The sequence below is a fragment of the Dufourea novaeangliae genome, unplaced genomic scaffold (genome assembly GCF_001272555.1).
Source record: "Dufourea novaeangliae isolate 0120121106 unplaced genomic scaffold, ASM127255v1 scaffold57, whole genome shotgun sequence".
NCBI lineage: Eukaryota > Metazoa > Arthropoda > Insecta > Hymenoptera > Halictidae > Dufourea > Dufourea novaeangliae.
Window position 1 is genome coordinate 2,594,704 of NW_015373937.1, and position 27,177 is coordinate 2,621,880.

General features: G+C 33.6%; 2 protein-coding genes across 2 annotated transcripts; both read left to right on the forward strand.

Annotated features, from left to right (window-relative positions):
* Nucleotides 1–1,097: 1,097 nt before the first annotated feature.
* On the forward strand, nt 1,098–22,486 carry LOC107185412 (putative metabolite transport protein HI_1104). Its single transcript, XM_015573081.1, has 10 exons — nt 1,098–1,164; nt 13,492–13,603; nt 14,766–14,889; nt 15,726–15,878; nt 17,987–18,097; nt 18,307–18,469; nt 19,355–19,553; nt 21,002–21,280; nt 21,737–21,934; nt 22,175–22,486. Exons 2-10 carry the CDS (start codon nt 13,498–13,500, stop codon nt 22,366–22,368), a joined length of 1,527 nt encoding a protein of 508 aa, XP_015428567.1. The 5' UTR covers nt 1,098–1,164; nt 13,492–13,497; the 3' UTR covers nt 22,369–22,486.
* Nucleotides 22,487–23,172: 686 nt separating this feature from the next.
* LOC107185427 (threonylcarbamoyladenosine tRNA methylthiotransferase) lies at nt 23,173–25,736 on the forward strand. The gene is made up of 2 exons (XM_015573099.1): nt 23,173–23,585; nt 24,505–25,736. The coding sequence occupies exons 1-2, from the start codon at nt 23,188–23,190 to the stop codon at nt 25,727–25,729; spliced, it is 1,623 nt and encodes a 540-aa protein (XP_015428585.1). The 5' UTR covers nt 23,173–23,187; the 3' UTR covers nt 25,730–25,736.
* The last annotated feature ends 1,441 nt before the right edge of the window (nt 25,737–27,177 follow it).

Sequence of the window (27,177 nt, forward strand, 5' to 3'; positions counted from 1 at the left end):
ACTTTCCCTTGGTCCAGTAAATAGATAACGAAGACATTGTGCTCGAAACGCTACGAACTTTTCGAACGAACCAATATACAGGCGGCCCTCGACTTTCGCACATTCTACTTTCGCACAATTCGCTATTTCGCACATTTTTAAAGATTCAACTGTTTAATCCTCTGTGTTCAAAGAATAGTCAATAAAGCGTGTAAGGTTTCTACTCTTTGAGTACTTAGACTAGTTCGTTTAATACGACACAATGGTTTACAAAACACTTTAAATAAAACAGTACTTTTACAACAAAACGAAATTTACACTTAAAGAGCGGCACCGATTATTGTATTGCACGACGAATACAATAAGACGTGGTGTTTATTTTTTATCTTTATCAAGAAACAATTAAATATATGAATGAAGCCTTCACGCATCTTGACAAATTTTTTACTATCATGGAAGAATGTGATCCCAATGGAGAACGTATATCTCAAGTACGTAGGGCAATTGAGAAAGACACAGCATGTTATAGAAATCTTTATCAAGAAAAGAAAAAAATGGGTGGTATTCAACTAACTCTTGACAACTTTATAAAGGAAACACCCGAAAGCACTTAACACGCCTCTTTAACTTCATTATGTATACATATTGATAGATAAATACTTGAAAACACAGTTTTTGGTGCATATTTTTTTACGTCCGTCTACTTTCGAACATTCAACATTCGCACACACTTTCAGGAACCAATTATGTGCGAAAGTCGAGGGCCTACTGTAATACCATATACAAGCGGTTAATACAAAGGACCTTGGGAATCGAAGATCAAGTGTATTCCGTACTCCTACCATAACTAAGTATGCGAGAGTACTTATCTATCAGTGCAGGATACTTACTGTCGGTGCCCCTTCCTCGATCCAATCCGCGGAAGGTCCGATCCTTGGACACTTTCTTATAAATAAAGGTTGACAGCCGACTTGTTTCTCATTTAACGCTCCATCCCTCGTCGTAGTCAGAGGGATCGACGCATACAAACGTACGTGTACATACACTTCCACGTTCGCACATGTTCTTCCTTGGTCCGTTCGACGAGTGTACCGTGAACACAAAATTAAACAGTGACTCTTCGATCGTGCCTTTTCCAATTTCGTACGGGTAACCAGGGAACCAAGTAACGGTTGCTGTAAATACGTAAGTGCTGATTATGCGATACGGAATGCTTGTAACATAACGTCATTGTTTAGAATAACCAGTTACACATTTGATTATATAAATTATAATTTGGTAATAAAGAATCGGGGAGTTGTGCAGTTTATCGTATCTGTTTTCGTGGTACTATTAATTTGTATTATCAGTGGGTTAGATCTGGATTAGCAAACTTAAATTTGTTACCAACAAATTGCTAGAAATAAATAAATAATCCAGTACGTAATCCATAGTTTTTATGTGATTAATTGAATAGATATTTTAACAGTCCCTTAATGTATCGTATTTTTATAATTTATAAAATTATTATACGAAACAGAGGATATCGGTTATTACTGTACCGTGGGAAGTGCAATATGTGGCTACGACAGAAATCTGGAGTTTCATGCAACTGTCGATATAAATTGTTTTATTGTCGTCGCAACCCCTACTGATTTAACGTTGCATAAACACAAAAGTGATGTTAAGTGTCAAATTGTGTAGTAATTATGTAGTGTACATTCGAAAGTGTGGTGAAATTTGAAAAGTTTGGCTGAAACGTGATCCGAAATTTTATAGTGCAACATCTAAAAGTTTTCAAATTGAAGTTTGAGCAGCAATTTTCCGTGCGATACTCGCGCTTTTTATCAGGAATTATTGAAAGCCATTTCCTTCTGAAGTGGATATATTGTCCATGATAATTATACAAACACTGGAAATAGCTTTGTTTATTCTTTTTCGAGATGCCGGAGAAAGTAGTCGTCGAAGCTGTGACAATATCAAAATAAATTTAGATTGTCGTTTTTTTTGCTTTTGTTTCCAATTTGGGCAATAGGAAATTAGTATGATGTAGCTGAATTAGACGAATACGGTGTGTAATCAAAATGTGAGGTACGTTTTGTGACCAAAATGTGGTGTAATCTTATGACTGGTGAAACCAAAAGTTTCGACTGTCGTCCTTTCAGCCATCTTGAAGAAAAATTAACTGACCTATTTACAGAGTTTCTATAATTAAATTGGAACAGTATATCTCTTTGAAAAAACACTATTTTTAATAATTAATGAAGAACGACATCATCAGTTGACGGAAAACTGTATATGGAAAACCCGTTTTGAATTAGATACTGCATGAAATTATTTTATTCTTCAATTTAAATGAATGAAAAAATGTAATTAATATTTGTAAAAATGTTGTTAAGGGTTTGAAAAATTTGAAACTGCAATTATAATTTGTAAAATGTATGGTGTAATTCTATCGCGGAGAGATGAGGAACGTTCAATTGAGACGCTGGATTCCATGCAATTATAAGATCATGTTTTAACGGCTTGGAAGGTTCTATAACTTAGTGTCGGAATTATCAAAGTACCGTTCTCAGAATGCCGTTCTTCATAACGTCTCTACTTTGATGGTTGCATCAATAATTAAAGACTGCTTAATAAGATGTGAACGACAAACTATTGGGTCAGTGGGAAAACTTGATGGACTTTCTGTCAGATGATATAATCGTCATGGTTTTATGGAAACAATAAATTATTATATTAATCCCATTCTATGGTAAACTGTAAATTTATTAACATGATTTTGTTATACAAATTCAATGATAATACTATTCCATAAAATTAGCTAATTAAAATAAAAGTTTCTAGTGAAAATACATGTTAATTATTTATTATTAAATTATGATTAAAATTACTATTAGTCCACTCTTTTAGAGCGAAACACATCAGAAGTTCTGCACTCACCTAATAGATATACCTACGTTATGTGACACGACACGTTAAACTACGTCGATTTGATTGGTAATTACTTCGTGTTCTGCTAGTTTTCTTAATATCTTCACGGTTTTTAATTATACAGGATGTTGCTACTTTAATCAACACATACGATTATTTCCCAAGTTACGCTCGACTCTCGATTCGAGTAAGCGATACGTTTCACGTCGTTTTCTTATATGCGTTTTCGAAAATTGCGTAAATTTCGTCTACTAGTAGGTCTCCTAGTAAAATTGCATACTTTCGTCTACTATAGGGTACAAAAAAATGTTACGTCGCGGTTCCCAGAGGTGATTCTACGCTTCTGTATTGTTACAGCTATGCAATAAAAAAGTACTATAAAAATTAACTCAAACTCTGAAATTCAAGGTCACACTTTTTTTTTATCATAAAACATTTTACTGGTTAATAGGATGAAAACATTTAACTATATATTGCAATCCAACCGTTCACGTAAAGGTGCGTCTCCACTGAAATAATTTAAGGTATATGGATCAATCAAATCCCAGTTTCCCTTCATTATTATCAACAGCATTTATACAAATTATATTTTAGATAGTTAATTTGTAACACGAAGATTACTTTACCGACTTACGTTTGCCACGAACATTTTATAATAGTGTTTTCAGAAGAGATTTCAATAAATTTCCATGAAATTGTAAATGCACAAACGGGACAGACACGATTATACAATTACGAACGATCACGTTTTACATTCCGGAACTCATTCCGAACGAACAACTCACGGATTTCTTACGAAAAGCTTACTGTGTCGAGTTTCAGCTTAAATGTGTATCGAATAATTTATACCAATGTATGTTCTGATACGTGTGCCGATAAGTGATCGCCACAACATAGATCAGACTACGATCGCCGTATTGTTTTGCATTATTTGCGTAACGGACATTGCGAAAGTGTAAATGTATAGCGATTAAGCGCAGGTGATTTAGCGCACCGATATTATACATATACAAATATTTATATGTATACAGTATATCCGTTTTAAAGGTATACACAATATATTCTCTAACTATTGAAAATGTGAAAAAATGTTTCGTATGAAAGTTATTTGATTTTATGGAGCAAATTTAATAGAATGTCAAATATTTTTTCAATTGTTACATACAGAAATTTTAATAACAATATAATTTTTAAAAATAGAACTACATATTTTTATTATCGCCATGTTATTAAGTATTTCAAATTCAATTTAAAAAAATATTTGAAAGTTCTATTAGAACAACAATTTCTCAGATAACTTTATGAATATTGCTGGCTATTTTATTGTTCCTGATCTCACAGATCACAAGTCACGTGTAAAATACGCTAACCAAACTTGACATTTGCAATCAATATTCATACAGTTGTCCGAAAAATTATTGTTCAAAAAGGATTTTCAAATATATCGTTGGATTTGTTTTGAAATGCTTAATAACACGGCAATAATAAAAATATGTACAGTAAATCCTCGACAAATATTCGAAGGCTCCTCGACACTAACAAGGAGAGGTCCCCAGGTGTAACGTTAATTTTTTAATGAGCTTTAGCATAGTGATACAGCTTGGAATTCTGAACCCAATGATATTTGTTTCAGCCACCTATGACCATTAGTTTATGAAATATTTAATGTTCAGTGTCGAGGAGCCTTCGAATACTCATCGAGGATTTATTGTAATTCTATTTAAAAAAATTACATTGTCCTTAAAATCTCTGTAAATAATAATTAAAAAGAAATTCGTATATTCTATTAAATTTACTCTATAAAATTAAACAACTTTCATATGTACCATTCAATAGTTAGAGAAATAATAGCAGGTATACACTTAAACCGGATGACTCGGATGTACTGTACATATACAGAGTGTTTCCGGAAAAGAAGGTGATTCCTCATGTAAAAGTAAGTCGAAAATATACAATAAAATTTTTTCATATGGAGCTACTTTTTCCAGAAAATTGAGTTTGATGATTCATCTAAAATCTAAAACGCATGCTTCATGCTGGCAATAAGTAGAAACTGAATATAATGAACAGACGCGCTAGCAAAGTCCTGTTCAATCGCACGTGTATTTCAAATTCGATTATCTTGGAAACGAAGGATCACGCAAAAAAATGTTATTGTATATTTTTTACTTACTTTTACATGTGGAATCACCCCCTGACTGGTTGTACCACGATTTCAGAACCACCCTGTATCTATGTACATATGCGCTCCAGATACATCGCGTTTTCTATCCTCGTCACCTGATAGCAGCGTGACACCATAATGATCTGGAGCAGAAAAAAAAGAAAGGATTGTCATTTAATCGTAAATAATTCCAAGTATCGAAATTCTTTATGTGTGCATTGGAAAAATAGTTTCTCATTTCATCTAATTGTATTTCACTATTTCCATATCATGACGAGTGCACACGCGCGAAAAAATGTAAAAAATTGCATTCAGTAGAAAAATGTACACGTAAAGTATTGGCATAATTTCCGGTATAAATCAAGCGCATGAAAAGAATGCAATAAAAAGATTGAAATCAACTAATACCTCCTGTCATTCCATGTTTTTATATCCCGTTATAAATGATATTCATGAAGACAAGAGCAGGTGTAGGAATTTATTTCTTCCCGTTAGTATCTTATTGATTTTAGAATAAAATAAAAAACATGTTGCATTTTATCAAAGTTTCGTCTTTTATTGTACTTCACAAAACTCTATAAGCTATAAATGTATAAAATTCGTAGTCTTATACTTAGCAACTGTTCTCAACGGTGAGAACATGATTATAATATATAGCAAAAATTACAAAATTAATAATTAGACTGTGAATTTTATGTATTTATAGCATAAAGGAGTATGTAAAATGCAATTAAAATCAAAACTTTCATCAGATTGAATATATTTTTCGTTTTATTTTTCGTTAACTTCCTTAGATGATAAAATGTTTCTGTTTCTAACTCTATCTTTGTAAATTACTTTATAAAACGTTATGTTGGATAAAAATCTTGGCACCTTATAATAATTATTAGACTGCGAATTTTATGCACTTACAATAGGACTGTGTAAAATAGAGTGAAAGACAAAATTTTTATCAGATGCAAGGAGGTTTCTATTTTATGTTTGACCCAATAATATACGTAAGAGAAGAAACAAATTCCCATTTTTGTTCTTGTTTTTGTGCTTTGCTTTTTTCAATAGTAGTCTTTAATATAATTATCCAAGATAGTCATTAATAGGGAAGACTCCAACATATAAATATTAGATGAAAAAAAGTTTCTGCTTTTAACTCTATCTCTGTAAATTAGTTTATAAAATTGTTATTCTGAATATAAATCAGCAGTCTAAACTACACTACACATCATTGACTATATTAACTGATGCGAAATTCCAAAGCTCTTATGACTTAAGACTAATGTCATACATGACAAATGCATGCATACAAACTTTTCGTTATGTTTGTGCGGTTGATCTACATCTGAGGCTATGTCACTCTATTATGAAGGAACTCGTAGATTTCTAATGTACGAAAAGAGGATTTATAACAGAAGGCGTAATCAACTTTTAAGAATAAACTTGTCACCTCAAAGTACGTTGGTATTAATTCAGGAAAAACAGAAGTTACGATCGATTCATTAATTCTGAGCGGTGCTGGTGTTTTCTTGAATGTGTTTAACAGTTAATTGAGAGGTCCGTTAATCCGTATCCAATCAGAATTCCAGTTACCGAGTATACGCCCATGAGGCTCGTTTAACCTTCAACTTAATATCAGATTCTGATTATGGAAAACCACGCCGTTGACTGATCATGCTTTTATCGTCATCGTTGCTCTCGTTTCCGGTCTTAAACTATCCTTTACGAGTCGAGAAAAAAAAGGGCAATACATCTTTCTACACTCGTTGAAATTTAATTCATCGCTTTTTTAATGGCTGCGTGTCTTTTGCAGCGGTACGTTAGCTTGGAAAAAATTGCTACTGCAAGAGCACTAACTACCTATATGGAAGAATAACGGGCAAACGTTAGCCTTTTACAATGGTATTTAGCTGTCGAAGTCTCGATTTGATTAGTAAATTTTTAAGGTGCCGCGAACCACTCAGAAGATATATAATTTTTCAGTAATTTACAGTAATTTACTTTTTCTTTTTGCCAGATAATTTTTTTTTACCAGGTAACGATAATTTTGAATGAAAGGGATTTGGAAGTTGAGCAAAGAAAAAAGTATCATTTCACAAGATTCCTTTATTTTTTCATTTATATTGGGAACACCATCATCTTACGTATTCCTTAAAAACTTTTAACTGTCTCCTTACGTTAATTCCGTTTTATAAAAGCATTAATAGACGACGCAGTTGAGATTACAAGTGACGAATTTACTCGTCTACCTCGATCGATATTAACCCTTTAACTGCGGAATTTAGTTTTAAAAATCCCTCACAGAGTGCGGAATTAAAATCAAGCAATGACGAGTATACACGTCGAACGCAGGGCAAATTGGGGGTCCTATTATAAATATTACGAAAAACGAGGAAGGATTACATTTTTATTTCATAAAAAATTAATAATTCATTCTGGAAAAGGTTAATGTTCTTAAAAACTTAAAAATTGTCAAAAAATAATAAAATTCATAAACAAGAAAAATTAAAGAAAAAAAATAATTTTTAGAAATTCAATTTATTTCAGTGTGGTATTTTTCAAAGCAAGGTACCACACAAAGTGATTCCATTTCTTGAGCAGACGGCTTACGTATGTGATTGGTTTCGGCGATACGTGGGATTTTATTGAAATTTCGAGTTTTTATAGTCAATGGTAATTTTTTATTTTACACGACGAGTATACACGTCAACCGCACCACAATAGAGATTTGGATTGACTTGCATACACGTCGAACGCAGTTAACTGGTGAAGTGAGTAATGTGTTCAAACAGCCAAGTTTTTTCCACAAATCTCATATAATGCCACTGGAGGCTGAATAATCAGACACGAGCGACATATAAGAAACGCAGAATGACCCACAATAAAAGGTGGTTAAATACGCGAATTTTTTATTTTATACGTGACACGTGTTTTAAATGTCGTAAATGTCGCAAATATTGTAAATGTATCGTAAATGTCGTAAATGTATCGTAAATGTGTCGTAAATGTGTCGTAAATGTCGTATATCTGGAATGAAAATATCTACAACGTGTTTCTAACCTATAAAACGGTTTTCAACAAAAATCTTCAACTGTAAATATCAATATTTTACAAAATGGCGGCTGTTTGAGGTTAAACTTGTAGTTTCCGAAATAAAATTTCTGGTTACCGATTTTGAAAACTGCATTTCGAAAAACACTTTTAAAATTCTGTTGTCAGAAATTACTAAGGAAATAACATAAGAAGATGTATGTGTTGAAGTTTTAATAAACAATAATCCTGGATATACAAAACAATTTTTAATTCTTCATCTTATTTAACAGTTCAAAGGTATTTAATCTCTTAAGTTTGTAACGTGTAATTCGCTCGACAGAGAGTTAGTGGAATGTTATAGTTGTTCCTCATTAATTTTCTAAGCTTCGGTACCGTAGCCGTGAAAACCCAAAAGTCCATGGTTTGAGTCGAAGGTAATCTGTAACGATAGTCGGAAAGACCGTAGCTGCGGAAGCCCCGAGGCAATTCCTACATATGTATCACTAATAGGCTGACTTGGCTTCGCCTGCTTATCTGATGCATTATAAATATGAGTCATAGTGGTGGGCAAACAAATTGTTCGGACATGTATGAGCAACCCTTTGAAATGTCCAAACAATTCGAACAGTGTTTGGACGTTTCGGACAGTTGGGACATTTCGAACAATTCGAACGCTCGGTCGGTCAAGCAGCTCAAACTTCGTTATCGGCACTCCTGTTGCCCCGCAGACACAAAGGTTGTCGGCGACCGAACCTCGGGACGCAATGTAAAACACGCAGAATGAATCACGAATGACTACAACTTTTCCTCCTTTCAATGTATTTTCACAAAAGTGTTATGAATAGATTGAGGAGATTCTCTTGATGAAAGTACAGTAAATCCTCGATGAGCGTTTGAAGGCTCCTCGGCACTGACAAGGAGAGGTGTCCGTAGGTGTAATGCTGACTTTTTAATGACGTTTGACATAGTGATAGAGCTTGGAATTCTGAAGCTAATGATATTTGTTTCAGCTGCATATAGCCATTAGATAATGAAATATTTAATGTTCAGTGTCGAGGTGCCTTCGAACACTGATCAAGGATTTATTAAGTCCAAACACAACATAATGCAGACTGTTTTCAATAGTACGTGGTTTACATTACTTCATTTAATTAAGAACTGTATAAGAATTTCACTTAACTTTTATTAGTCTTAGTCATTTGTAAAAAAGAAATTTTAATAGTTCTCGGAAACTAGACTTTTGGTGCACTTGCTACATGGCCTTATAATTGACAACGTAGGGTTAAAGTTCTTACCGGAAGCCTTAAATTTCACACGGCATTGAATGTGTTAAACAAAGAAATACGATACACCCGATAGTTTCGACTTCTCAGTGGTTGATCTGGTTAAATTCACGATAAAATTCATAAATTCATGCGTAGCATCTTCCATTTTTTTTCTTCATCATTCGTTCTCGTGCACGCGGATAATTTGTTCGAATATTAAACATTGCAGGGCGATAGCATCTTAATCTCACTAATTGACGTGATTTGTACGGTATGCGATAATGTACTGACCGGTCGGAATGTTTAATTACCGTGAAGGCATAACGTCATGAATAATAGTATCTTAAATAAAACTTCAATTTCCGTAACCACGGGAACGTGCCATGAAATGAGCAATTAAGTAGGAAATCATTTGCCTGCAAATACGATTTCACGTTAACAAGAAGTTATCTGGCCAGAAGATGGTATTATACAGACACACTTTGTTTAACTTATTCTGGAAACTTTTCAGCTGTCGCTTGAAATTACTATTTTACAAGTAATATTCAATGTTGCTATGCAAACGATAAAATTAAGTTACACCCATACTTTATGTATACATTTTTTTCTTTGCATTAAAGTAGAAGAAATTTATTCGTAATCTCCTCACATTGTCAATTTGCGTGAATAATTTTTTTTTCAAATTGCTTCACCATATTGTGTGAATTGAAAATTTATACACATTGAACATGCAGGGCGTTATTATACATACAACTTTAGTCTTAACGCTTCCATACTGTTTTTAAATTTAAAAAAAGGAATATCTTCTGTTTTATTTCGATTATTAAATTTATTGGTAAAATTATACCCCTGCGTATACAAATAACAATGGTTTTTATTTTTAATTCCTTGATTTGTTATAGATCATTGCTAATTTATGTATACGTGTTTTGTATTGTAATAAATTAATTGGAGTATATAACGTGAGAAATGTCTACCTTTGAATATGTATGAATACATTCGATGTCCAACGTCAGACGCTCGGCGGCTCGGAATAAACGCGGTGCCGAAAAGTATTCACGTTTCGAGTATGTATGAAAAAGGTACCGATTCTTTATGATATCTACGTCTTTGGTATGTATCGATACCGTGTTAAAATTTGGAGAAAGTGTATCGATAATGTCGATACACTATCAATGACATCCCTATCCACAACCTACAATTTTTTTTTTTTATTCTGCAGCTATTTATAAAGATATTGTATTATGTAAATTACATCTTCTATAAAAGATCATCCACTACACAAACCATTCAGTGCAAAATTTATTATTTCTAAAATATTCGATTTTTTGGACATTTTTTGAATAACAATTCTCGAATTTGTACCACTCACGTAATACAAATCACGTCAAGTTGTCATTAAAGTATTCTTGTTTCGTTGACTCACGGTTATTCATAAATCCTGCATTTTCAACGGGGTCTATCATTAATTTGACAAGGCCTGTCATTAATTCGACGAGGCCAACGTTCCTGTGTATGCATATCGTCGCGATCGAACGTAACTGGGATTTACGACCCCGCGAAAGTAAAATATTATACTTTCTCTATCACTACTCATACACTATAATTTCAATAAAGCAACAAAAATGCGAAGAAAACTTTTCTTGATAATAGAGATGGGGTAATATCAATGTAATTACAATATATAATTTAATTACAATATATAACACAAAATAAAGCCTGTTAAATAAATGGCATTTCTCTATATGTATATTAGACTTCCTCTTATCCGGTCTCGCTTTAATTGACCACATCTTCTTCGGGTGGCCCAGCAGAAAAACTAAATACCACGTTTCGTGCTAACAATAAGCTAATTCGTTGTTTACGACATGCATTTGTAGCAAATTCAAAGATTGGGAACATATTAAAATGAAAATTTGAACAAGAATAACTAAAATCTTTGTATTATTTTTAATGTAATAAAACTCTTGATAAATGAAATTAGTTTCTATTGGGGGTTGTTTCCTATTAAATGAACTACAAAAATAGAAATTCGCATAAACATCCACAGTCTTTTTATCATAAAGGAAACCTTATTCAAATGGTTGAGTATCCTTCCAGGCTTAATTTTAATATAAAAAGGGGAAGAGCAACTAAAAGTATAGAGAAATTAATGCAGAGTAGTAATTTTCTTATATTATAATCCAAATTTGTGATCGCTTTTTATTCTAGAAGTAATTATCTGCTAATCTCTAATGATTAAACTTAACAATATCCTTTAATTATGCAAGTAATACCACTGTATTAAAATATCTTAATAATTTAAAAAAGTCGATAGAATTGAATATTTTTCTACGGAAAGTTACGAAAAAATAAAGGAACAATATACAAATTACAAATTCCATATTTCAAGCAGCGTATCTCAAGTCATATAAGTTTTCACATCAGTTCGAACGATCAATGTTACCAATTGAACGTACATATCGATATCTATAAAAACTAATGACATAGAAAATAAAATCTAACTTCCGTCGTTTTCACGCAATCTATGTGTACATCTAACACGAAAGAAATCTCATAATGCGTCTGGCATAACGACATGTTCAATGCCAGTAACGTTTTTGTGAAATCTAAGAGTTTTCTTGAGCTATAATTTCTTACCTTACACGTGATAACTCTGTCGTTAAGATTGTAAGGTACGAAACATTGAATACTTTTTAGTTTCCTAGACTAAACTGTTACGTTGTTCTAAATTAAATGTAAATTCTACGACGATATAGGATTATACGAGACGGCTAACATATAACAAGATATAAAAGAGCATACAAACCTTGAATTGCAAAACGATGTTGTTTATTTGTAGTATAGGTGGTCTGTCCTAAAAGTAATAAAACTCCTTGTTTTATGACTCACGCTCGTAACCATGACAAAAAACGCATGAGTTAATACGATCTAGAGATCCCTATTTCACGTACACGTATTTCAGTACGTGTTATTTTAATTAGACGGGTACACGTGTATTATTTCACGTGAATTTAATACATGCATACTATTTCACACGTATTTAATACACGTGTACTATTTCAAGAATATTTATAAAATATTTCAAAATTTCATGTCTCAAGTCTATACTTTGGGTATAGTCGTTAGTCTTATTCATCTGGCGAAAGCCGTGTTATAATGTTTACGAATAAAGGAATTAAGATTATTAAAACGATAATTTCCGTTCCATCTCAACGATTTTGGTTCAAGGCAACCAACTCATGCACGCGCGTTGCCGTCCCACAGAAACATAGACGAACGTTTCCATCAAACATTTATCACTTATTACATGTAGTAATCATTCTTTTAGCGAGTCAGTTAGTTTTTTCAATCGCAGTTAGTAAATTGAAACGTAATGATAGATACGATGGTGAATACAGTTATTGTTGCGCACATACAGTCGAAGAAAAAGGTATTTGTACACCTGTGAGGCTTATTCCGAATTGACAATACTATTTTCACTATGATATTTGGTTAACACTGAATTACCCCCAAATACACTACAACGTACTGACGACCTTTCGCAAGAAATTCCTGATCAGAACGGTCTAGATGGCGAAAAATTTCACGATTATTCAACCCGATCTCTTTAAATGCCAGAATTCACCCTTTCTCGTTTTCAGATAAACGCACATTTTCTATACCATACAATGTCTTACAAAATTATATTCTTGATACTTAAAACATTACACAGTCAAATATATATTTTGTAATAAAAATTAAGACATTTAAGTTAGTGGATCTATCATTTTGTTACGGTTAAACACGGACAATACTCTGATACATATTCATTGTGCAATAATGAAACACTGTTTGTGAAACCAAGTGCTACAGGAATACTCCCTGGTTCTAACTCCGGAATTGTGTCCAAAAGTCAAAGTGGATCTATGTTTTTGTTACACACTGTATCGTTGAAACTTTTATGACTGACAGAGTGTACATAAATTACCGATTTCGACGTAGAACATAAAAATAAAATGACAACGATATTATTGAAAAAAAATTATATGTTTTAAATCTCTATCGAGATTTTTCGAGTAATTATTAAATAAAGTATACGTGGATGGGTATAATCAAGGTATAATCGATTATATTAAATGAAAGGTGAAATTATTGTTTTTCCAGGTTACAATGTTAAGTGCGACCCTTCAGAAAGTGCGATTTCTGTACAAACCGTATGCGTTGGCTATTGTTTCCATTGGATACGTTCTTGGAGAGCTAGGCCATTATTTAATTGGTAAGTGACATGACATGAAGTTCATACATAGGACGTTTCACTTAACTCGAGCACCTTAAATATCTCAATTGTTTTTGACTATAGGAAAAAATATGAGAATAGATCATTATTTGTTGGGTACAGACAAATATCAACAAAGCACAAGTCATTCGTATTTTACTTAAATGGGCATTCCACGCCAAATCGATCGCTTTTTGCAGTGGATATCAGGGATTTTGTTCATAATGAAATATATTGTAGTCCACGTGAAAATAGGGAGGGGGATTAAGATATAATTTTTCTGTTGCAAAAATTTGTTTAAAAAATACAGCCGCTGAAATTTACGATTTTTGCCTATTTTCGTGAAATAGCGTGGTACTTAAAAATTTATATCTTGAAAACTATTTATCGTATCGAGTTCGTTTTTCAATTCATTTACTCTAGAAGGATTGCCCTAGCAGAATAATTTTTGTTATTTGAAAAATTGACTTTTTAATACTGAAAATTATAAACAAATTCTTCTTCGCGATTTTCCCAGTGAAGCGCAAGAAATGTTTAAATTAAAAAATAATATGGTCATAGTCCTTGAAATCTTACCTACAAAATGAGTTCTTTGGAAAGATGGAAAAACTAAAACTGGTGACTGGTGTACACCTGTTTCAGGATATCTCCTATAAGAAATAAGATAGAAGGATGAATCTTCTTCGAGGTTAAAGCTAAGCTTGAAGAAAATTGTTATTGCGTTACAATATGTGGAATTATAAGGAATGGAATACTGAAATGGTACGGGGGCTCCTGACGCCCCGAAGCATGGGACAGAAAATTATTCTATTCTTAATTAGTCTATTCTTATTTCTCGTCTGTGCTATCAGAAACGCATATTGAAAATTGCAGAATTTTTTACGTGTTGAACAGTGTTATTCATTACTCGAAAGTTAAGATATAGAGATGAAGGATATTTAATTATATTAGTATGACAGATTTACCCCCTACAGCATCGACATGCATTTATGAAACACTATTATTCGACAACTTCGTTACCCGCAGCGTTGAAAGTAGTAATGGGGAAAAATCGGTATTTTTCCTCTGTTACGGATTCTACTATACTTATAAATCAGTGCACATTAATCGTTCAATTCTAGGCCAACTTAAGTAATTACTTTATCTTATATTCGTTTTCAAGGTGTTACAAGCAAAGCCACAGCGGAGGATTTACACTACGGTGACATTTCCTGCCAGTTAAACTCGACAACATTGTCCGTCATAGAACTTCCGATTCAATGCGAGGTAGCCAAAAACGAAAGTTTGTAAGTTTTAGTATTTTGTCTAGTAATTTTAGTATTAAATCAAGTATTTTGATTTTACACCTTAAAATAAATCGACATAATGGGAATATGTTTGTCAGGAACAGAGCTTCATTTTTGGGATGGGGGGATAACTTTAAAATTCATTCGATTTGTGAACATTTGAATGAAACTTGACATTTATTTATTTATATGTCTATTTTAACGTAACACGTTGATGCGCTTCATACGCAAATACATATGTAGACGTGTATACCTTCTTGGTTGCTCTTTCGACATACTCTGTATCCAATACGAATCTGAAAAAAAAAACTTTCTTAATAATCGTACCACTAATAGTGTCACTGATGATGAATATTTCTGTATGTGAACAGAATTCATTGTATGTATCCGCTTTACCGTTACGGACTGACTTCCTGATCATATGAGTAACTATCGCCGTTTTTTAACCTATAAGTAGAAAAATTAACCAAATCCAAAAGAATTGTTGTTATTAGAATAAATCTATGTTTTATCTTTAAGTTAGTATTGACAAAAGCGCAGAAATAGTGATAGAATTAAATTATAATTTAACTTTTAAAGAAGTGCAAAAGGAATAATTTTTGATCACCTAAATTGTGTGACTGTATCTCACTCTGAGCTGTCGAATTTTACGTATAAATTTCAAATAGATAATAATTATTTAGTAATTGTTTGGACAATAACATTTATTATAATAAACTTACTATATGGTATCTACAATATATATTAAACTGATCAGAAATTGGGTTCTGAACTGGGTCCGTGACGGTATCTTCCATCAAATTAGAACGATCCGTTGAAGGTGTTTTGTTTCGCAGCTGCGAATCTCTGGAATTGAATGGTACTCGCTACTGCGAATGGAACTACAATGGCCTTGGTTTGGATTATCAAATCTTAGCTGGTCCGAGTTTTATTGCTGTCTTCACGATCGTCGGCGTCATCTTGGGTATTGCAGCTGATAAATACAACAGGTATCTCTTAATGACAAATCCTTATTACGTTATTTCTCTAATGGTTACGCAACTAGTACCGTTGTAAAGGTTGCCACTATCATCACAGCGCCTGTTTGTAATACACGATTTATACATAATTTACTTAATTGGTACACGTTCTGGAACCGATATAGCGAGATCGTAAAATCGGAAACATTAAGTAGGGGAAAATAACAAGCTCGAACCTCGTTCAGTACCGTACTATGAAAAACTATCCATCTTAATCCATAACAGTTAGGACTTAACCCTCGTCCGCTGATCAATAAACTGTTAAGTAAATATATTTTATTAAGTATTAAGGAAACATATTTACCTATCGCTAGATTATGATGTATGTAATCTATTGGCGACTAATTAATTTACAAATTTCTATAATGAAAAACATAATTAAGAATCAAACATTGACTTCGAGTCAAATTGACCCTCCCACTGTACGAGGGTCAATATCCTACAGTTTTAGTGACAGACTGTAAACAAAAATTTTAAATATCAATTCACAAATGACTTTTGCAGTCTGACATTCAGGGTAAAGTCGACAGGCACGATATTGTGTCCTCGTAAAATTATAAAAACCTAAATACAGTGTCGCTGTAAAGTACCCTAACATACCTAGAAGCGGTCTATATCTCAGGCTGCAAACGTCATTTGCAAATTGATATTTAAAACTTGTGCTTACAATATTTCATCAAAAGTATACGGTATTTAATCTCTGCCGCCTCCTACTCAATAGTAATTACTATATTGGTAAAAATTAACCTGCAGGTAAACCATTTTGAATTGACATTGCACGCTCCTGAAGAAGCTTAAGCGTCTCGAATTATAGTTTCGGCTACCGAAACAGGGGAATTTTACAACTTAATGATTTTACTAGGAAACAATATCGTGCCCGTCGACTTTACTACTTCTATAAGACCCGTATGGCCCTGGGTTCGGCTGTGTCTATCGGTGTCCCCGCTTAAAGTTTCGATTTACGACCTCAATATATCAGTTCCAGGAACTATACCGCTGCCGTTGCTGTTCATAAGGAAAACTGCAACATGTTGCACACCGTTAGAGAAGCGGTGTATGTTTTATTATATAAGTTCTCTTTATTTCTTGTGTAACGAGTATGGTTATTTTTTGCATAAGACTCACTATCTTAAATATAGAATGTATAAAGAAAATGTTACTCTGATTATAATTACGTACTTAAATGATAGAGTGCGTAGACCAATGGTAAAACTTGTAAATGATTACTTCGGTGTAGGTAATGTTACTATTATTGTATCTTATTAATGAAGATACAAGGTATTCCCATATTAAACGATCAAACTTTATCAGTATGCTCTATGAATAGAAATGTGATAACTAAATAAACAAACAGGAAATGTTTATTATATTCGTCTAAAAATATTTTATTAAAACGTTGCAGTAATAATTCTCTCCGAGAAGATAATTTTCAAAACATTCGTGGTATGTATGTCGATTTCATTATTCACATGTGTGTACATATTGCTTAGTATATATGTACATGCTATATTGATAGTAAATCATCGTCAATAATTTCAATCAGTAAACGTGTTAAAACGTTAGCATATAAAATATAGAGTTCTTTAGAAATTTCGTAGAATTGCTAAAGGTAGAATTGCGATTTATACTTTTCATTTATATGATACTTCTATTTTTTACCGCTTTACATAGTTCCTTTCCATTTTTTGATTAATTTCATGTGGTTAAAAATTCTTGAACTTGCTTCTAGATGAATTTCTGTTGCCGAAATTTTTTCTGAATTAGAATATTCCAGTAATGTAAACGAATAGTCAACTGATGTGACAAAGTTCGATAAAATAGATGCCATATACTTTTCTAGTCGAAATTATGTGATTTTTTTTTATACGTCTAGTAGAACGTAACGAAAGTGCACTTTGTGCTCGCTCATAATTATACATCTGTATTCATAAAAAAAAATAAGAAATCCAGTAAAAAGATAAATAGGACCTAATACGTGCCTTTATTATTAAGTGAACGAAAGTATATAATTACTTATTTTTTATTTTTACGCCAACATATACACGTGTATGTAATCGAAAACTATGCTTTAATTACAGGGTAAGGTTGCTAACCATTTGCACCCTTGTCTTCAGTGTAGCAATAGTCCTAATGGGAGCAGTCAAGGAGTACTGGCAGTTACTTATTCTTCGTATGATATTAGCAGCAGGGTAAGATAAGTGTCATTGCACTCCAGAAATAATTATGTTTCTAGCATAAGTTTTGTACACAGAGTGAGTCATTTAAATCGACCCCTCGAATAGTTTTGAAACCTTTGATGATACTGAAAAATATTTCAAACAAAAGTTGAATAATAATTCTAATCTGTAGTAGGTACGTAAAGTTTACTGTTTATAAGTTTAGAATATTTTTCATATAGGGAAGCAGGATGTAACCCTCTGGCTACAGGTTTACTTTCCGACTGGTTTGCAGAAGAACAACGAGGACTCGTTATGTCAATTTTTAATTGGGGCATTTATGGTGGCTATGGTATTGCATTTCCTGTTGGTCGTTATGTACCAAAATTGAATATTGGAAATTTGGTAACTAAAATTTTACTTATAACGCTTTTTATATGTATTTATGAAATATACTTGTATGTGTTGCTGTTAAAGTATTCACAAAGCAATCATTAGTGTTGAGCCAGTGCTGCATGAGGTGTCTAAATTACCTATTTCAGGCAGTTTTCGCCCTGATTTTTTAACGTTTGTATGTAACTAAAAAACGAAGGCTCAACGGGAAGTTTGTTACCAATGATTTTCATCTTATTTTACTATTTAGGATGACCCCTTAAATTTTCAGACATCTTCAATCATATACCCTTTACACTACGAAATAAGGAGATCATTAGACTATAAAAACTGTACATATTGGCCCAGGGAAACAGAAGACGTATGTGTCTTGCCTCCCTAACTGGATTGATTTTGAAATTGAGAAGCTAAAACTTTACCATCATGGTCACTTTTGTTCGCTTTCTTCTGTAGTATCTATCGAAGTCGCATGATATACCCGTACCTAAAGATGGGTCCGCAACTAAACAGATTCAAACATGTTTGGGCTGTCGAAACGTAATTTGGACGTGAGGCGTTCAAACTCGTGATTAAGGATCAAACTGTTCAGAGTTTAATTCAGGCTTTTAAGACTGCAGACAAAGAGCGGCTTCAAAAATTTGGACTTGCCTCTTATACGTTACTACCTGCCTCTTATAAGTTTGGATCTGTCTTTATAAGTTTGAACGCCTTGTCATGTCGAACCTACGTTTAGACTATTCAAACTTCTCGCGGTCACAGAGGTCCAAACATGTTTAAACGGCTTGTAGACCCACCACTACATGTACCTTTGTATACACTGTGCAACATAAATTGTTGTATCCGATATTTTGCCTCCGTGAATAGAGTACTTATTTGTATTAATATTGATTTCTACAGGGATGGAGGGCGTGTTACTACGGAGCTGGAATAGTCGGGCTAATTATAGCAGCTCTCACTCTCACGCTGTCCGAGCCAACGAGAAAAACGATCGGCGAGGAAGAAGTGAATAAGGACGGAAAGAAAGTACGCATTTGGAAAGTGATTCTACAACCTAGGATTCTGCTTCTATGCTTGGCTGCGAGCATCAGGCACTGTGGTAAGGGGCAATAGCTTGGCGTAAAGGATTAAAATATATTCTAAAGCAGGCCCGTCTATGGGAGGGGCTCCTTACACCGTGTAGTCCCTCATCATTTGTAGTAGAACGGCAGCGATAGCTCACTAGCGATGCCCCATGCTTCCCGTTCGTCGCCAATTCGTTGCGTGGACACAGAACGTTACCGTCGTGGTCCCCATGACAACAGGGTAAGTAGATTGGGGAAGCCACAAGTATTCCTGAGCTCATTCTTAGACAGGGCTGTTCTAAAGCTATATTAGTGATTACACATTTGGTTTATGTCTGATAAAAACAAAGTTTATTCTACATTTTCAATTTATTTTTGCTCAAGAAATCACTCTATTCACAATTTTATTGCTAGGTGAAGTTACCCTCAAGCTACTCTTGAAAATCATCAGTCTCATGAGACACTCTAAGTACATCAATTTTAGTGTTTCAATTACTAACATAGTAAGGATAATTAGATCTATTGGTATTGTAGTCGCTATGATATTATTAAGTGCCATGTAAATAATGCGGTTTTTATGAAAACTGAGTTTAAATCAATGGTATTTGTTGCGATCGTAACTATACACTGCTCAAAACAATTAGAGGATCGTACATATATTGCAGTCGCTGAAACTGTCATTACGCCGTATAATTCCTGGATACTTTTTTATAAAAACTTTTAAGAAACCTTCGAAACCATAGGGTATTCCCCAATACACCTCTGAATCATTTACAACATCTATAAGTCACACTGCTCCAAAGTCAAACTTACAATTAAACTTTAATTACTCGCACGGGGTCATTGTAATTTCGATGTCTTCATAAATGCATAATTCATACCCGTTATCGTAATCTCATCCGTATAGCTTTCTAATTAAATCTTCTTTATGAGATTCTAGTAATGGCTGACACCATGCGACTAGTCACGCAAAGAAGCATATATTGAGTTCCTACAAGACCATATTCGAGCCATTTTGCACAAAGCGGGGTGCGAGTAGTTAAAGGTCAACTGCCCTTTTTAAATTATGATGATTATGATGATGATGATGAAGAAAACGAGGAATATGATTATTAGAATTATTTTTCATATCAAATAAAGTACTTTTCTCTATTTTGACAAAACCAAAATAATCCGAAGTATAAAAGTCTGACTCGATATTGTAAGTGTACAACAATAAGTCTATAATTCATAAAGAAGATATGAACATAAACACTTTTAATTGAAAGATAGAAACAAGGTATTAAGATATATGGGGTGTGCTGTTACTGTGTCCGCGAAACGCTAAGCTGAACAGTACTGCCTTACATGGTCAAAGTATCAAAGCAGTCATCGGGAAAACGGAAGACATGGGTTCGACTTCCTGTGTCTGGTGCCCGATCGGTCGATTTTGTTTTCTCTTAAAATATGCCTTCTTACGTTAAAATCTTGTTCTTGTTTCTAGGTGGGATGTGTTTCGCCTACAATTGCGATCTCTACTACAGGGACTACTTCCCTGACTATGATCTTGGGTGGTGGTTGTTCGCTGTGACGATTGTAATAGGCAGCATCGGTGTTGTAGTCGGTGGTGCTATAAGCGACAAATTCGTAGCGAAAATGGGAATCAGATCGAGAGTGGCTTGTCTGGCCATTAGTCAGATAATAGCAACACCTTTTGCGTTTGGTTCTGTATACTTTAATCCGTTAGGAGCAATGATTACCCTTGGCATTTCTTATTTCTTCGGTAAGTAAAATAGTAATTATACGAGTAATTTTTTTCATTTAAAGAACAATTGCTTCATTTCTATTGTACATTCAAGGTAATGAACCAATGGAGTAACATGATTCTGCTGTTAATTATATATATTGTTCATCCGATGTGTATTTTGTTTCGAACTAGAGAAGTCTAATTTTTATAAAATTATTATTATTATTATTACATCCACAGGTGTTTCTTCTTCAAAACCATTCAAATTATGTTTTACGCATTTCTCTGTCATTATTTAAAACAAAGGCAATATTTAAATGTTTGAACCTCTTATTAGAAGTGTTGAAAGCGGATCAAGTTTTACGCGTTGACTAGATCACTGATTACTAGACTGCAGATGTTTATGCATTTATAACATCCCTGAACTTGGGAAATGCACTAAAGTTATAATACTTATACTTACATTACTTATAAATACCCTCTTGATTTCAGCCGAAATGTGGTTTGGCATAGTGTTCGCCGTCGTTGTAGAAATAGTTCCTTTGCGTTTGAGATCAACAACAATTGGTGCTTTTTTATTTGTAATGAACAACATCGGTGGAAATTTGCCAATTCTGGTTGAACCGACTAGAATGGCCATTGGCTTCCGAGAATCTCTTTACATCTATTACGCTGGTTTCTATGGCATTAGTGAGTAATCATAATTCCGTAATAATAATTCATATAATAATTCAATAATCCATTGCTGGGATTCGTTTTAATCGAGAACCGTCGATAGTACGCGGGGCGACATTTACATGTCGATAACTAATAATTAAGTATTCTGAAAAATTGAAAGCATTTTATAAAAAAATTGCATACATTTTTTTAGTATGCTTATAATTTTGAATATAACTACAAATTTCAATTATTCATAAGTAATTGTTACAGGCTCCATCATGTTCTTTTTGACCATATTTTTAATGGAAGGCGCTAAGGAAGAGACACAGGATATTGTTATTAGAAAACCTGATTTTGGACACGATAATACTATGTTTACTCACGACGATGGGAATGTACCGACATTAGAACTTCCTCGATTATATCCGCAACCACCACACCGAATCGAAAACTCTAGGCTATAATGTAATATAATGTGATTTATAAATTGTAAATAGTATCGCAAGCGATTTCAGGAATTGTACAATTATTATAAATTGTTGCAAAATGTTCCCTCTACTTTTAATAAAAGATCACAAAGTACAGTAGTGATTTCTTTACTAAAAAAAAGTGTTCAACATTTTTTATTTGTGTATTCAGCACAAACGAAAAGGTAAGTGGAAATAATATACAAATAAAATTCTATGGATGGGGAATCAATTTTTTTATTTCTTAAAAAATATTTAAGAAAAACTTTGTTCTTATCATCAAGGCGTGTCCATTGAAAATTAAACTAAGCTCGACTAAATTTGAAATTAAGTACGAAGCAAATTTTGTTTAAATCTACCGCCAACCACGCATACGCTACGCGCGTTACAAGTGATTGTAGTGTGTAAATTTATAATAATTTTTCTTTCTTCTTTTGTCATCACTGCACCTTTTTGATCTACATCGCAGTGATAACAGTTCACCAATTATTGTATAACTAATAACGAATCACCTTATTTGAACTGAATGACTTGAAAGTTACCGCGTTTACTTTTAACACTTTTCAGAAAATATCGCTACTGAATCTATAGGATATATATAGGATGATACGATCCAATAGAATCTCACATCTGGCGTGTTGACAAAATATTCTAAAACATAACCTATATAGTTCTTTTAGTAAGTTTCTTTTATGTGTTTTATATACTATATTAATGAGTTAAAAATAATTTGTAAGAAAGATAATACAATAATTTTTAGATTTCATCAAATAAAATTATTCATAAATTACTGATGTAATTTAAAATTGGTACAAAATGCCAGCTCCATGTGACGATATCGTTGAAGATATAGAGGATTTAATATTGTCACAGGATATTACACCGAAAGAACGATATAGTACAAGAAAAAATATTACTGTTCGTTCGAAACGAAAACAGTTGACACAGAAAGTGCCTCAGCCTCCAATACTCAACAGTATTGTGCCAGGAACTCAGACAATTTATGTAAAAACATGGGGATGTACGCACAACAATTCTGACAGTGAATACATGGCAGGTCAACTAGCAGCCTATGGTTACAATTTAACAGAAAATAAGTTTGCAGCAGACTTATGGCTTTTGAATTCATGTACAGTAAAAAGTCCTGCAGAGGATCATTTCCGAAATGAAATAGAAGCTGGAAAGAAACTGGGAAAACATGTTGTAGTAGCTGGGTATAACAATTTCTTATATTATACAGTTATTTTAGAATAATTTATTGGAATGATCAGTTTTGAAAAACTGTACAGGATGTTTTTAACTATTTTCTGGTAAAACCGCTATAATACATACAGGAAAATTTTATATGATATAATAAAATTGATATATCAGTGAATTAGTATATTCTGCAGATGAATTGGTATGTCCATGAAATACAATTGTCTCTTATTTCTAAATGAACTGCTTAAAAGTATTAAGATACGACCATCGAAAGTTGATTGTCACAAAATATTTTACAGTTCATATTAGTATTACAATATTTGATCTTCGTATTATGCTCAGGTTTACTACATTAGATGGCAAATAATAATTGATAATATTCATTAATCATAATCTAACAGGTTTGTTACCATTTACCACATACATGTGACATATTATTTGTCACAAGTACTCAGTGTTGCACAATATGAAACAGAATAGGCTATAGTAGCTGATTTCAAACAACATAGAAATAATTAACATGTTAATTTATCATTATCAAAACTTTTACGTTAAACATTTAAAATTAAATAACGTGATTCAGGGGATTCTCTGCAATAAATCAAAATAATTAGGTACAAATAATTCATAAAAAAAACAATGACAAAATCCTTTGGCAGAAACAAATATTTATGTATGTATGGGTCATTCCATGCTAAGCAGATCACTTTTGTATAAGATGACTTATGATCAAGTTTGACATAGATTTCCAAGGTCAAAACTATCGCAGACATCATGTATAAAAGTGATTCGCTTCGCGTGGAATGACCCATATGTTAAACGAAAATGTTTCTTGGTCAAAGAGGGTGGAGTAGAACAAAAATAGGAACAAAAAACATCTGTTACTAAGCTAAACTGAACACTGAGTAAAATATAAAAATGAATTTTTTTTAGATGTGTACCGCAAGGCGCTCCAAAATCATCTTTTCTGCAAGGACTCAGTATGATCGGTGTGCAACAAATCGATCGCGTTGTGGAAGTGGTCGAAGAGGCCCTAAAGGGAAACACAGTCCGCTTCTTACAACAGAAAAAGGAAGCTGGAAAAAAGATAGGCGGCGCCTCTCTGAGTCTTCCCAAAGTTCGAAGGAATCCGTTAATAGAAATTATAGCTATAAACACGGGATGTTTAAATCAGTGTACTTACTGCAAAACGAAACACGCTAGAGGTGAATTAGGAAGTTATCCGCCAGAAGAAATTATCGTAAGAGCAATTCAGGCCTTTGACGAAGGTGTCTGTGAGTTATGGCTAACGTCTGAAGACACTGGAGCATATGGTAGAGACATTGGCACTAGTTTACCGGCATTGCTGTGGGCACTTGTTGAAGTGGTGCCGGATGGATGTATGATTCGTATTGGCATGACCAATCCGCCATACATTAGGGAACATTTAGAGGAAATGAGCAAAATTCTTAACCATCCGAAAGTTTATAGTTTCCTCCACATTCCTGTACAATCTGGAAGCGATCAAGTACTATCGGACATGAAGCGGGAGTACACACGTGCCGATTTCGAACACGTTGTGAACTTTCTGCGTGAACGAGTCCCAGGATTGACTATAGCCACTGACATAATTTGCGGCTTCCCGAGAGAGACAGAGAATGATTTCGAGGAGACAATGACGCTCTGTGAAAAGTACAAGTTTCCGAGTTTGTTTATCAATCAGTTCTTTCCTAGACCGGGCACACCGGCTGCCCGAATGCCATATGTACCCATGCAACAAGTGAAGCAGAGAACGAAAAGATTATCAGAATTCTTTCATTCTTATTTCCCATACGATAACAATGTTGGACTAGTTCAAGATGTTCTAGTTACGGAAATATCTCATGATAAACAGCATTACGTTGGGCACAATAAATCTTATGAGCAAGTTTTAGTGCCCTTGAGAGAAGAATATTTAGGGAAATTGATTAAGGTGAAAATTGTAAAAACGACGAAGTATTCTATGAAAGGAGAACCAGTAAATGAAGGTATTTCTCCGTCTTTGAAGTTATGTTTGCCGAAGGGAACTGTGTCTGGTTTACCAATGGAAATGAAACCATCAAAGTATAGGATAGCAGCAGTTCTGGTAGTCATGTTTGCGGTGATTTTAAGACTCCTATGGAAGTTTTTGATCGTTTAGAAATGAACAGAACACTATAACTTATGTTGTAAGTAAATACAACACTTTTATATTAAAAATGTGTATAAAATTATTTTGTGCGGTTTACCGTGTACTGATCATTTTCTCAAACAACAAGCTCATTTGATTACTATAGATATTCATCAAATACTTTTGCTTTAAATCAATGAACATTTAAAAAACCACTTAAAAAAGCTAAGCTGACCCTGAAATCCCCTCTATAACGCAATATAAAAGAAAAATATTTATACTACATAATATCTCCGTCCATTTCAAACAACTTTCGTAAGAACAATTTTTTCATACAATTAATGGCCTACGAAATAGTCCTTTGTTGTCAGCTCAATTGAATACCCTGCACATGAAAAATATATTAATTAGATATAAGGACGAATAAAAAAAGGTGCAAAAAGTAATATTACTAAATGTCGAAAATGGGGACAGTCAGCATGCATACGCACTTCTTGCAAGTGAGTAGTGTGAAGACTGAGTGGTGATGGGGACCGTGTTGTTTGTGATGTGGCCCGCGGGCCACCACTTGGTCAGGCCTGTTGTGAGAATACAAGGTGTGCTCGCCCAGCAGATTCATTTTTGTCTTTTGCTACGCATTTTAACCATAGACCTGGAGGACGATCAGAGTTGCCATGGGTAGCTGCTTTTAGGCAGAAAGTTTTCGAAGTTTTGTAGAGGTCTAGACGTCTCGTGTCGCAAAAAGAGACCATGTGTGTCCTGCATATCGTGTTGCGCTTATTAATAAGCTTTTCATTAATGCATTTGACAAGTTGTGTTTACATTTTGCGAGTTTCTGGTACTTGCTGGTCATCTGATCGAGGTTTATTTGGGTTTTGTCGTTTACTATGGTGATCCTGTTGATTCTAAGTCACTCCAAAGTCGTCTTTCACCGCGAATAGTGAAATTATCCGGAGCATTGTTTCAATACACATGGTGGGAGAATATATACACCGCTTTTATTAACATTTATATATTTATAATTTATATGGGAGTACGAATAGTTTTACCGCCTATTGTAAAAATCTTAATACGCACGAACAATTACTTTCTGGCAATTGGTAAATTTTTACATACGAATTTACTTACACGTTATATATTTATAAAAATTTTATTTATTGCGAATAATTAAATAATGAACATATGTTAATATTTAGTTACGTGTCTCTCAAATTAAGTGAAATATAAAAGTTTTATTTCCTTGAAAATTAATATCAAAGAATGCAGCAACTGGTCAGATTAGTTTCGTAAATAAATCGAAACCCTGTATCGGCACACTGTTTTTTAGGCTATCAAATATCACACGGAGTCTTTTAGGAACTAGTAAAATCTTTTACACAAATTCAATGAAATACTTTCAGGTACCCAATTTAGGGCTGATATTTATTTGGGGAATATGAACATCATAAATAAACGAGAGCGGGAGAGCGAGCCGCGGT

Bases quoted from the DNA above. Each gene is read 5' to 3' on its own strand.
- LOC107185412 (XM_015573081.1), top strand. From the start codon at position 13,498: ATGTTAAGTGCGACCCTTCAGAAAGTGCGATTTCTGTACAAACCGTAT. The intron at 18,098-18,306 runs GTAAGATAAGTG...TTTTTCATATAG, and splicing joins CGTATGATATTAGCAGCAGG to GGAAGCAGGATGTAACCCTC. The intron at 18,470-19,354 runs GTAACTAAAATT...TGATTTCTACAG, and splicing joins AATTGAATATTGGAAATTTG to GGATGGAGGGCGTGTTACTA.
- LOC107185427 (XM_015573099.1), top strand. From the start codon at position 23,188: ATGCCAGCTCCATGTGACGATATCGTTGAAGATATAGAGGATTTAATA. The intron at 23,586-24,504 runs GTATAACAATTT...AATTTTTTTTAG, and splicing joins AAACATGTTGTAGTAGCTGG to ATGTGTACCGCAAGGCGCTC.